This window comes from Penaeus vannamei, chromosome 26 (genome assembly GCF_042767895.1).
Source record: "Penaeus vannamei isolate JL-2024 chromosome 26, ASM4276789v1, whole genome shotgun sequence".
Classification (NCBI taxonomy): domain Eukaryota; kingdom Metazoa; phylum Arthropoda; class Malacostraca; order Decapoda; family Penaeidae; genus Penaeus; species Penaeus vannamei.
In genome coordinates, this window is record NC_091574.1 from 4,934,163 (window position 1) to 4,946,662 (window position 12,500).

Here is a 12,500-nt window from a genome sequence, read left to right on the forward strand (position 1 = left end):
TCGCCCTCTCTTCGGGCTTAGCGGTCCTTCTCCCTCCCTCTCCCTCCGCCATCACACCCTCTCTCCCTCTTCTCTATCCCTCTCCCTCTCCCTTTCTCCTTCCCTTCCTCTCTCCGATCTCCCTCTCTTCCTCCCACTTGTTCCTTTCTCTCCCCCTCCCCTCTCCCCTCTCCCCCTCTCCCTCTCCCCTCTTCCCCTCTCCCCCTCACTCTCTCCCACTCTTCCACTCCCCCTCTCCCCCTCCCCTCTCCTACTCTCCCTCCCCTTCTCTCCTACTCCCTCTCTCCCCCTCCCCTCTCCGTCTCCCCCTTTCCCCCTCCCACTCTCCCTCTCCCTTCTCCCCTCTCCTTCTCCCCCTCTCCCCCTCCCACTCTCCCACTCTCCCACTCTCCCTCTCCTTCTCCCCCTCCCCTCTCCCACTCTCCCACTCCCCTCTCCCCTCTCCCCCTCCCACTCTCCCACTCTCCCTCTCGTTCTCCCCCTCTCCCCCTCCCCTCTCCCCTCTCCCCCTCCCACTCTCCCTCTCCTTCTCCCCCTCCCCTCTCTCCCCTACTCTCCCTCTTCCCTTCTCCCCTCTCCTTCTCCCCTTCTCCCCACTCTCCCTCTTCCCCTCCCCTCTCTCCCCCACTCTCCCTCTTCCCCTCTCCCCTCTCCTTCTCCCCCTCTCCCCACTCTCCCTCTTCCCCTCTCCCCCTCCCCTCTCTCCCCCACTCTCCCTCTCCCACTCTCCTACTCCCCTCTCCCCTCTCCTTCTCCCTCACTCTCCCTCTTCCCCTCTCCCTCCCTCTCCCCTCCCCCCCTCCCCCTCTCCCTCCCAGTAACACGGTTCATTTCCCTTTCATGTGCTCGTCCCTCCGGTCGATGATGTGGCAGCGACGCGCCCGGGCAAGGGAGACCTCGAACCTCATTTGAATTCCGCGCTGCCGCCTCTCGACCCCCCCCCCCTTCCTCCCCTTCCCTCCCTTCTGCCCTCCCCTTGAAGCCCTGCCCACCGCTCGCCTCCTCTTCCTCCTCCTCCTGCTCCTCCTTCTTCTCCTCCTCCTCCTCCTCCTCCTCCTCCTCCTCCTCCTCCTCCTCCTCCTCCTCCTCCTCCTCCTCCTCCTTCTTCTCCTCCTCTGCCTGCCCCTCTGGTTCGACCCCTCTCCTCCTACCCCTCCCCTCCTGTCCTCCTCTGTTGGCCCCCCTCTCCCCTCCCCCACCAGCCCCATACCCCATGCTGGGCCTCCTCCTAATCCTCCCACGACAGGTCCCTCCCTCCTCCCTGATGCCCCTCCCCCCCGCAATCCCCATACCCTATGCCCCTCTCTCCTCCCTCATGCCCCTCCCCCCGCAAGCCCCATACCCCATGCCCCCCTCCGCCGTAAGCCCCATACCCCATGCCCCTCCCCCGCTAGCCCCATACCCCATACCCCCCTCCCCCGCTAGCCCCATACCCCATGCCCCTCCTCCCCCGCTAGCCCCATACCCCATGCCCCCCCTCCCCCGCTAGCCCCATACCCCATGCCCCCCCCCCCCCCCCCCCCGCCTGGCTGCCCGCCGTTCCTTCCAAGGTCGGCAGCGGAACAAAGGGTCATTCACCTTGGGTTTGTTTACTGCCTCCCTTGACTCCCCCTCTCCCACTCCCTCTCTCCTCCTCTCCCTCCCTATTCCCCCTTTCTCCTTCTCCTCTCGCACTCCCCACCCTCTCTCCTCTCCCTCCCTCTTCCCCCTTTTTCCTTCTATTCTCTCATTCCTCCCCCTCTCACCTCCCCCTCCCTCTTCCCCCTTTCCCCTTCTCCTCCGTCACTGCCCACACTCTCTCCTCTCCCTCCCTCTTCCCCCTTTCTCCTTCTATTCTCTCACTCCCCACCCTCTCTCCTCTCCCTCCTTCTTCCCCCTTTCTCCTTCTCCTCTCTCACTGCCCACACTCTCTCTTCTCCCTCCCTCTTCTATTCTCTTACTCCCTTTCTCTTTATCATCTCCTTCTTTCTTCTTCTCTTCTCTTGCTCTTTCCCTCTCTCCTCTCCCTCCCTCTTCCCCCTTTCTCCTTCTCCTCTCTCACTGCCCACACTCTCTCTTCTCCCTCCCTCTTCTATTCTCTTACTCCCTTTCTCTTTATCATCTCCTTCTTTCTTCTTCTCTTCTCTTGCTCTTTCTCTCTTTCGTTCCTCCCCCCCCCCTTCCCCTCTCTTTTCATACTCCCCCTGTCTTTCTCTTTCCTGTTCCTCTCTTCCTCTCTCATCCCCTCCTTCGCCTCTCCTTTCCTCTCTCCTCTCCCTCCCTGCCATCCCTCTACTTTCTTTTTCAAATCCCGCGTTCCCTTCTCCTTTTTTCTCTCTCTCTGTCTCTGCTTCGCTTCATTTTTCCTATCATCCACTCTCCCTTCTTTCCCTTTCCCTCTCCTTGGCCTCTTCCTTTTCTGCCTTTCTCTCTCTCCAGCTCTTCCGCCTTTTCCTCTCCCTTTCTATTTCCTTTCCTTCTGTCCCTTCTTTTTCCCTTTCCTTCGTTTGTGTTTCCTTTTCTGTTATTGCATCCCCCCCTTTCACTCTCTTTTGATATATCTTTCTCCCTCCTTCTCTTCCCCATTCTCTCTCTCCTCTTCCGATCTTAGTCGTCCCTGCTTCTCCCTCGCCCTCTCACTCCTCCCTCTTTCATCACCTTACTTTTCTCCTTTCCCCCCTCGCTCTATTCACTCTTCTTTTCCAAATCTATTCCCCTTTCCCTCTCTACCTCCTCTCTCATTCTTCCCCTATGCTCTCCTCCTCCTCTCTCTCTCTCTCTCCTTTATCTTACTCTTCTGGTTTTTCTTCCCCTCCTTCTTCCTCTCTCTATCTTTCTCCCTCTCCTCCCCCCCCCCCTCTCCCCAGCTACCAAATTTCGCGAATTCCTGGGACATCACTCGTGAATTCCAAGTGACAAAGTATATCATATTTATCAAAGTTTATCACATGATAAGGACACACCGACATCTTAATTAATGTTCGTATGTGTTTAAATACTAATAAATATGCTAAAAAATAGGAAAATAACATTGATAAGGACATACCGACATCTTAATTAATGTTCGTATGTGTTTAAATACTAATAAATATGCTAAAAAATAGGAAAATAACATTGATAAGGACATACCGACATCTTAATTAATGTTCGTATGTGTTTAAATACTAATATAAATATGCTAAAAAATAGGAAAATAACATAAGAAAACCTAGGAGCTGATACCTGCAGACGGACTGAATTGTTCTCTTGTCACTGAAAAAGATAAGAGTGTCGCCAGTTGCTACCTACAGATTTCAGGTTTGTATTGCATGATATTGTATTCACATTGTATGATATTGTATTCACATTGTATGATATTGTATTCACATTGTATGATATTGTATTCACATTGTATGATATTGTATTCACATTGTATGATATTGTATTCACATTGTATGATATTGTATTCACATTGTATGATATTGTATTCACATTGTATGATATTGTATTCACATTGTATGATATTGTATTCACATTGTATGATATTGTATTCACATTGTATGATATTGTATTCACATTGTATGATATTGTATTCACATTGTATGATATTGTATTCACATTGTATGATATTGTATTCACATTGTATGATATTGTATTCACATTGTATGATATTGTATTCACATTGTATGATATTGTATTCACATTGTATGATATTGTATTCACATTGTCTGATATTGTATTCACATTTTATGATATTGTATTCACATTGTATGATATTGTATTCACATTTTATGATATTGTATTCACATTGTATAATATTGTATTCACATTGTCTGATATTGTATTCACATTGTATGATATTGTATTCACATTGTCTGATATTGTATTCACATTGTATGATATTGTATTCACATTGTATGATATTGTATTCACATTTTATGATATTGTATTCACATTGTATGATATTGTATTCACATTTTATGATATTGTATTCACATTGTATGATATTGTATTCACATTGTCTGATATTGTATTCACATTGTATGATATTGTATTCACATTGTCTGATATTGTATTCACATTGTATGATATTGTATTCACATTGTATGATATTGTATTCACATTGTATGATATTGTATTCACATTACATATTGTTTCATGTTCTGTGTTTCCCTCTTTTATACTTCTATACTTCTATATTTCTTTCCAATTCACGTATTTCTTAACTGGCCTTGAAGTTCTTGACGTTTTCTTCAGGTTACTCTTCTTACTATTGTCATTATTGTTATAATCATTATTATTATTATTATCATTATCATTATTATTATTATTATTATTATTATTATTATTATTATTATTATTATTATTATTATTATTATTATTATTATTATTATTATCATTATTATTATTATTATTATTATCATTATTATTATCATTATTATTATTATTATTATTATCATTATCATTATCATTATTACTATTATTATTATCATTATCATTAATATTATCATTATTATTATTATCATATCATTGTTATTGTTATTATCATTATTGTTGTTATTATTATCATTATTATTATCATTATTATTATTACCATCATTATTAAAATCATTACTATAATCATTATCATCATCATAATTATTGTTATAATTTTCGTTATCATCCAAATTACTATTTTGATTATTGTTATTACCTTTATTATCATTATGATTATCATTAATATTATATTATTTGGGATTATCATTATTATTATCATTATTATTATCATCATTATTATTATTGTTATAATAATTATCATTATTATTATTAATGTTATGATTATTATAATTATTGTTATTATCATTATTATTATTATCATCACTACCATCATCAATATTATTATTATCATTATTGTTATTATCATTATCATAATTATTATTATTATCATTATTATTATTATCATTATTATTACTATTATTATTATCATTATCATTATCAAGACTATTATTATTATTATCATTATTATTATTATTATTATTATTATTATTATTATTATTATTATTATTATTATTATTATTATTATTATTATTATTATTATCATTATTATTATCATTATTATCATTATTATTATTATCATTATCATTATTATTATTATTATTATTATTATTATTATTATTATTATTATTATTATTATTATCATTATTATTATTATTATTATTATTATTATTATTATTATTATTATTATTATTATTATTATTATTATCATTATCGACTATTATTATCACTATTATCAAGACTATTATTATCACTATTATCATTTCTATTATTGTCACTGTTATCATAATCATCATTCTTACCAATAATGATAATAATGATAATAATAATGATAATTATAATAGTAGTAGTAATGATAATAATGACAATAATGGTAAAGATAATAACAACAATAATGATAATAATAATAATAATGATAATAATAATAATAATAATAATAATAATAATAATAATAATAATAATAATAATTGTGATAATAATAATAATAATAATAATAATAATAATAATAACAATAATAGTAGTAGTAGTATTTTATTAATACTATTATCATTATCATCATCATCATTACTATTGTTATTGTTATTACCATCATTATCATTATCGTCATTGTTATTATTATTTATCATCGCTTGTAATAGTTGTTGTTGTATCATTACTATTATCATCATTATCAACATTGTTATAATTATCATTATTATTATTATCATCATCATCATTGTCATTATTATCATTACTATCATCATTATTATTATCATCATTATTATCATTATTATTATTATCATTATTATTATTAGTATCATTATTATTATTATTATTATTATCATTATTGTTATTATTATTATTATTATTATTATTATTATTATTATTATTATTATTACTATTATTATTATCATTATCATTATCAATATTATTATCATTATTATTATTATTGTTGTTGTTGTTGTAGTTGTTATTATTATCATTATTGTTATTATTATCATAATTGTGGTGATCAGGCGGAGGAGGAGAATGGTGGGGTAAAAATGTTTTTGTAATATTTTGATTCCAAAAGTCCATAGGAAATCTAATTTTTACGTGGCATCAGTCTCAATCTTATCTTCAATTAGCACAGAAGAGACAGATTGCATCGGTGATGATAATGATAATGACATTGATGATGATAGTAATAACAATAAAAATAGTAATGATATTATTATTATTATTATTATTATTATTATTATTGTTGTTGTTGTTGTTGTTGTTGTTGTTGTTGTTATTGTTATTATTATTATAGTCGTTGTTATTATTATTTTTTATCAATATTATTCTGATTCAGAGAAAAGGAGATTCGAAGGCAGAAAGGACTTGCCTCACAGTCTTGGAAAGCGAACAAGAGAAGAGAAGAGAAGAGAAGAGAGAAGAGAAGAGAAGAAAGTCAAGAGTAAATGCCTGGAAAGGAATGTGAAGAGCAAAGAGTAAGAATAATGATAAGTTAGGATATGAAAAAGAGGAAGCTAGAAGAAGAAAATGAAATATAGCGAAGAAGAAGGATAAGAAGAGGAGGAGGAGGAGGAAGAATAAGAACAGCAGCAACAACTAGAAGAAGAAGGAAGGGAAAATGAAGGAAAGAGGGGAGGGGAGAGAGGGAAAGAGGGGATGAGAGAGAGGGGAAGGAGAAGAGGGAAAGAGGGGAGGGGAGAGAAGGAAAGACGGGAGGGGAGAGAGGGAAAGAGGGGAGAGAGGGAAAGAGGGGAGGGGAGAGAGGGAAAGAGGGGAGGGGAGAGAGGGAATGACTGGAGGGGAGAGAGGGAAAGATGGTAGGGGAGAGAAGGATAGGGAAATGGGGTAGGGGAAAGAGGGAGAGAGGGAACGCCAACGACGGCAAGAAAAGAAGAAGAATCAGGACGTAGATAAAACGGGGAATGCTTATTGTAGAAATAATTCTTACGGATATGTCAACTCACAGGAATGGCAACAAAGATACAGGTAATGAGAGCACCAACGATAATAATGACAGAAATAAAAACTTAGAGAACTGTTCTATAGTAACAGAAATTATTTCCATTGCATTATTTTTGTCATTCTTATTGCTATTATCATTTCCATCATTATTATCATCTTCCATATTTGTTGTTTAGAAATAACAGTTTCATATCATTATCATAATTATTATGATTGCTGTCATTATTATCATTATTGGTACAGTTGTTATTATCATCATGTTTTCATTATCACTACTATTGTTATGATAATTATTATTACTATCATTACTATCACCATAATTGTTATCCTTATTATCATAATTATTGTTATCATCACCATTATCATTATTAACATTATTATCACAATTATTATCGTCACTATTGTTATTGTCACTTTAATTTTCATCATGACCATCATCAACATTATCATCTTTATTGTTATGGTTATTATCAATATCATTTATCATCATTACTATTATCATCATCATCATTATTATTATTATTATTATTATTATTATTATTATTATTATTATTATTATTATTATTATTATTATCTTTATTGTTATTATTATCATCATTATCATTACTCTAGTTATTATCATCATTATCATTATTATTATTATCATCATTGTTATTATTATCATTATTATAATTATCACCATTATTACTGTTGTTATTATCATCTTTTTTATTATCAATGACATCATTATCATTATTATCATCGTTTTTATTATCATCAGTATTATCATCATTGTTATTATCAGTGATATTATCATTACCATTATTATCATTAACGCTATCGTCATTATATTTATCATTATTACTATCAACATCATAAGCATTGTAATTATCATTATTACTATCATTATAACCATTATAATTATCATTATTATGATCATTATTGTTGTTGCTGTCATCATTGTTATCACCATACCTTCACCATCACATCATCACCATCATCACTGTCATCATTATTATCATTATCGTTATCATTACAAGTATAACTATTATTAGTGTTACGATTCCATTTACTGCTGTTGTTATTATTGGTCTTGTTACCATTCTGATACCAGGATTCTTCTTATTATCGATATCACGTTGTTTATCATGTTGTGAGCCTCTCCTGCCATCATCACCCTCACCCCCATTACCCTTTATTCCTCCCTTTCTGGTTCCCGTAGAGTCGCCACCGCCTTCCTCGCCCTCCGCCGGCCGCCATGCACCGCCAGTCCTGCCTCATGCGCCAGGCAAGTGTCATTCACATCAATAAAATGAGGACGTTTTGGTATTCATGGCAGAGGAGGGATGTGGGATGCGTGGCGGGGCTCGCGTGTGGTGTATGTCTGTGTGTGAGCGGCTCGTGGTGGCTAGGCGAGGGATAGGAGAGGGATAGGCGAGGGATGGGCGAGGGATGGGCGATGGTTAGGCAATGGTTAGGCGAGGGATAGGCGAGGGATAGGCGATGGTTAGGCGAGGGATAGGCGATGGTTAGGCGAGGGATAGGAGAGGGATAGGCGATGGTTAGGCGAGGGATAGGCGATGGTTAGGCGAGGGATAGGCGATGGTTAGGTGATGGATAGGCGAGGGTTAGACGAGGGATAGGCGAGGGTTAGGCGAGGGATAGGAGAGGGATAGGCGATGGTTAGGCGAGGGATAGGCGATGGTTAGGCGAGGGATAGGCGAGGGTTAGACGAGGGATAGGCGAGGGTTAGGCGAGGGATAGGAGAGGGATAGGCGATGGTTAGGCGAGAGATAAGCGATGGATAGGCGAGGGATAGGAGAGGGATAGGCGATGGTTAGGCGAGGGATAGGCGATGGTTAGGCGAGGGATAGGCGATGGTTAGGCGAGGGATAGGCGATGGTTAGGCGAGGGATAGGAGAGGGATAGGCGATGGTCAGGCGATGGTTAGGCGAGGGATAGGCGATGGTTAGGCGAGGGATAGGCGATGGTTAGGTGATGGATAGGCGAGGGTTAGACGAGGGATAGGCGAGGGTTAGGCGAGGGATAGGCGATGGTTAGGCGAGGGATAGGCGATGGTTAGGCGAGGGATAGGCGAGGGTTAGACGAGGGATAGGCGAGGGTTAGGCGAGGGATAGGAGAGGGATAGGCGATGGTTAGGCGAGAGATAAGCGATGGATAGGCGAGGGATAGGAGAGGGATAGGCGATGGTTAGGCGAGGGATAGGCGATGGTTAGGCGAGGGATAGGCGATGGTTAGGCGAGGGATAGGCGATGGTTAGGCGAGGGATAGGCGAGGGATAGGCGATGGTTAGGCGAGGGATAGGCGATGGTTAGGCGATGGTTAGGCGATGGTTAGGCGAGGGATAGGAGAGGGATAGGCGATGGTTAGGCGAGGGATAAGCGATGGTTAGGCGAGGGATAGGCGATGGTTAGGCGAGGGATAGGCGATGGTTAGGCGAGGGATAGGCGATGGTTAGGCGAGGGATAGGCGATGGTTAGGCGAGGGATAGGCGATGGTTAGGCGAGGGATAGGCGATGGTTAGGCGAGGGATAGGCGAGGGATAGGCGATGGTTAGGCGAGGGATGGGCGAGGGTTAGGCGATGGTTAGGCGAGGGATAGGCGAGGGATAGGCGATGGTTAGGCGAGGGATAGGCGATGGTTAGGCGAGGGATAGGAGAGGGATAGGCGATGGTCAGGCGATGGTTAGGCGAGGGATAGGCGATGGTTAGGCGAGGGATAGGCGAGGGATAGGCGATGGTTAGGCGAGGGATGGGCGATGGTTAGGCGAGGGATGGGCGAGGGATAGGCGATGGTTAGGCGAGGGATAGGCGATGGTTAGGCGAGGGATAGGCGATGGTTAGGCGAGGGATAGGCGATGGTGACCGGGATCGTTGTGTCGAGATTCTAGTGGGAGAAGAAGATTGAGCAAGGATTGGTAGCTGAGGAAAGGTGGAGGGAGGGGAGCCGGGAGGGGGGGGGGATGGAGGTGGGGGGGGGGCACGAGAGCCGAACCGATCGTGTTCAACTTCCCTTTTTTCTCTCTTTCTCTCTCTCTCGGGAACGAAATCCAAGGCACCGGAGGGTCAGTGAACCGCGGCGAACCGCTAAGGGAGAGAAGGGGTCGGGAGGGGAGGGCTGGGGATGGGGGGGAAGGGAGGGAAGTTGAGGGGGAAGGGGGGAGGGGGAGAGGCAGGTTGCACACGCGTGGAAAGGACATGCATGGGGGTCGGGGCGCCGTTTATGGCTTGGGTAAATTAAGGCAGTGGGGGGGGGGGAGGTTAATGGGATGGGGGAAGGAAAAAATCGGGATAAACAGCCACCTTATCTGATGCCGCAATGGCGTCCTTATTTCCAAATCGTCCAATAAGGAATCTGCGAATCGTTAATCGTCTGCGGAGATTCGAATCCCTTCGGCAAAGGTCATCCGGGACTCGCCCGCCCACGCAATACACTCGAAAATATTCCCTTTTCGTTTTCCGCTCCCCCGTCGGGCGCGCGGGCGCAGGCGCGGCGGAGGTCGACCCAGGATGCTCTCGCCATTAAAAGGGAAGAAAACAAACCTTCCGTAAATATCGATCTTCAAACAATATCCTCATCGACCGGCTACGCAATGTCATCCGGGAAGACGTGGCATCTTTTCTCTTTCCTCGCATTTCAGCGTCGCCGGAATGCCTCGCTGCGGTGTTCGCGGACATCGGCTCGGCTTGGGCGCGGAAATGCGGGTTATTTCATTTTCACTCGTTTCCAGAGTAAAGAGAAAGGAAACTCCTGCGGTATTGTCTATGCATTGGGTGCATGAGATTAGTATCACGAAAAATAAACAAATTGAAAAAATCGGTTTTGAAAAATAAACAAATTGAAAAAGAATCGTTTTTGAAAAATAAACAAGTTGAAAAAATCGTTTTTGAAAAATAAACAAATTGAAAAAAAATCGTTTTCGAAAGATAAACAAATTAAAAAAAGTCGTTTTTGAAAAATAAATTGAAAAAATTGTTTTTGAAAAACAAACAAATTCAAAAAATCGTCGGTCCTTTTTTCCTCTTTCATATATCATTTCTCGCCAGCTGTAAGGAGCTCCAATTCATTTCCCTTTCGTTCCCTCGCTCCTCCTCCTCTCAATCAGCTCTCGAGTCCACTCACTTTTCTTCCAGGAATAACGCACGAGATATAAAACATGCAAATACTCGCCAATGATTCAGCAGCGAAGGCGGGTCTGCAAGGGTCACTAAGCATTCAAAATCTCCAGGTCATTGAACCATTTCCGTCATGCCTCCTTCGGGACGGGCGCCGCCGGGCTGCTCTTAGGAGGCGGCTCTTCGGGATCACGCGTCGGCCGCCGGATGGAGCTTGCAGCATGGCCGTATATTGCACACACGAAACATATATGAATACATACCTCTCTATACTACATATATATACATATATACATATATATATATATCTATAGTTATATATATATATATATAGATATATATATAGTTCTATACATACAGTTATATATATATATATATATATATATATATATATATATATATATATATATATATATATATATATACATATACATATACATATATATATATATAGTTATATAGTTATATATGTATATATACATATATATATATATATATATACATATATATATATATATATATATATATATATATATATATATATATATATATATATATACATATATATATATATGTATATATATATATATATATATATATATATATATATGTATGTATGTATGTATATATATGTGTATATACATATACATATATACACATATATACATACATATAAATACACACAACACACACATACACCTATGCGCTCACACACACACACACACACACTTACACACATATATGTATATATATATATATATATATATATATATATATATATATATATATATATATATATATATATATATATATATGTATATGTGCATATATGTGTATATATATATATATATATATATATATATATATATATATATATATATATATGTGTGTGTGTGTGTGTGTGTGTGTGTGTGTGTGTGTGTGTGTGTGTGTGTGTGTGTGTGTGTGTTTGTGTGTGTGTGTATATATATATATATATATATATATATATATATATATATATATGTGTGTGTGTGTGTGTGTGTGTGTGTGTGTGTGTGTGTGTGTGTGTGTGTGTGTGTGTGTGTGTGTGTGTGTGTGTGTGTATGTATGTATATATGTGTCTATAGTGGTACTATCATATTTTTCATGAGATAGTGATAGTAAAAAGGAACAAAGTAAAAGACACTACCTGAAGTTTACGAAACCATGAAGAAATTCAACTTCTTACATGTTCCTGAGACGTGATATGAACTTAAAAAATGTAGTCAAGCAACTTTGCTTTTTCGCGCTGATCTCCAGTCACGCAAAACCACATTGAATCCGAAAAGGCTTTTTTGACGGCGGAAAGAGGCTGATCTCACGCCGGTCCGAAGCGATTGCTTGGTCAGGCAGTTCGTTCGAGGCAGAGGGATTTGCTTCCTCCTTCGCTCCCCCCCCCCTCCCCCTCCCCCTCTCTCTTATGTGTGAGTG

General features: G+C 40.0%; 1 protein-coding gene across 1 annotated transcript in view; it reads left to right on the plus strand.

Moving 5' to 3' along the window:
* The window catches only part of LOC138866536 (cGMP-specific 3',5'-cyclic phosphodiesterase alpha-like), a 14,975-nt gene that overhangs the window by 14 nt on the left and 2,461 nt on the right, over window positions 1-12,500 (plus strand). The window contains exons 1-2 of the mRNA XM_070139607.1: window positions 1-23; window positions 3,270-4,083. The exon at window positions 1-23 is cut by the window's left edge and continues 14 nt beyond it. Of these exons, the coding sequence (XP_069995708.1) occupies window positions 1-23; window positions 3,270-4,083 (837 nt within the window). The remainder of the gene's footprint in view (window positions 24-3,269; window positions 4,084-12,500) is intronic.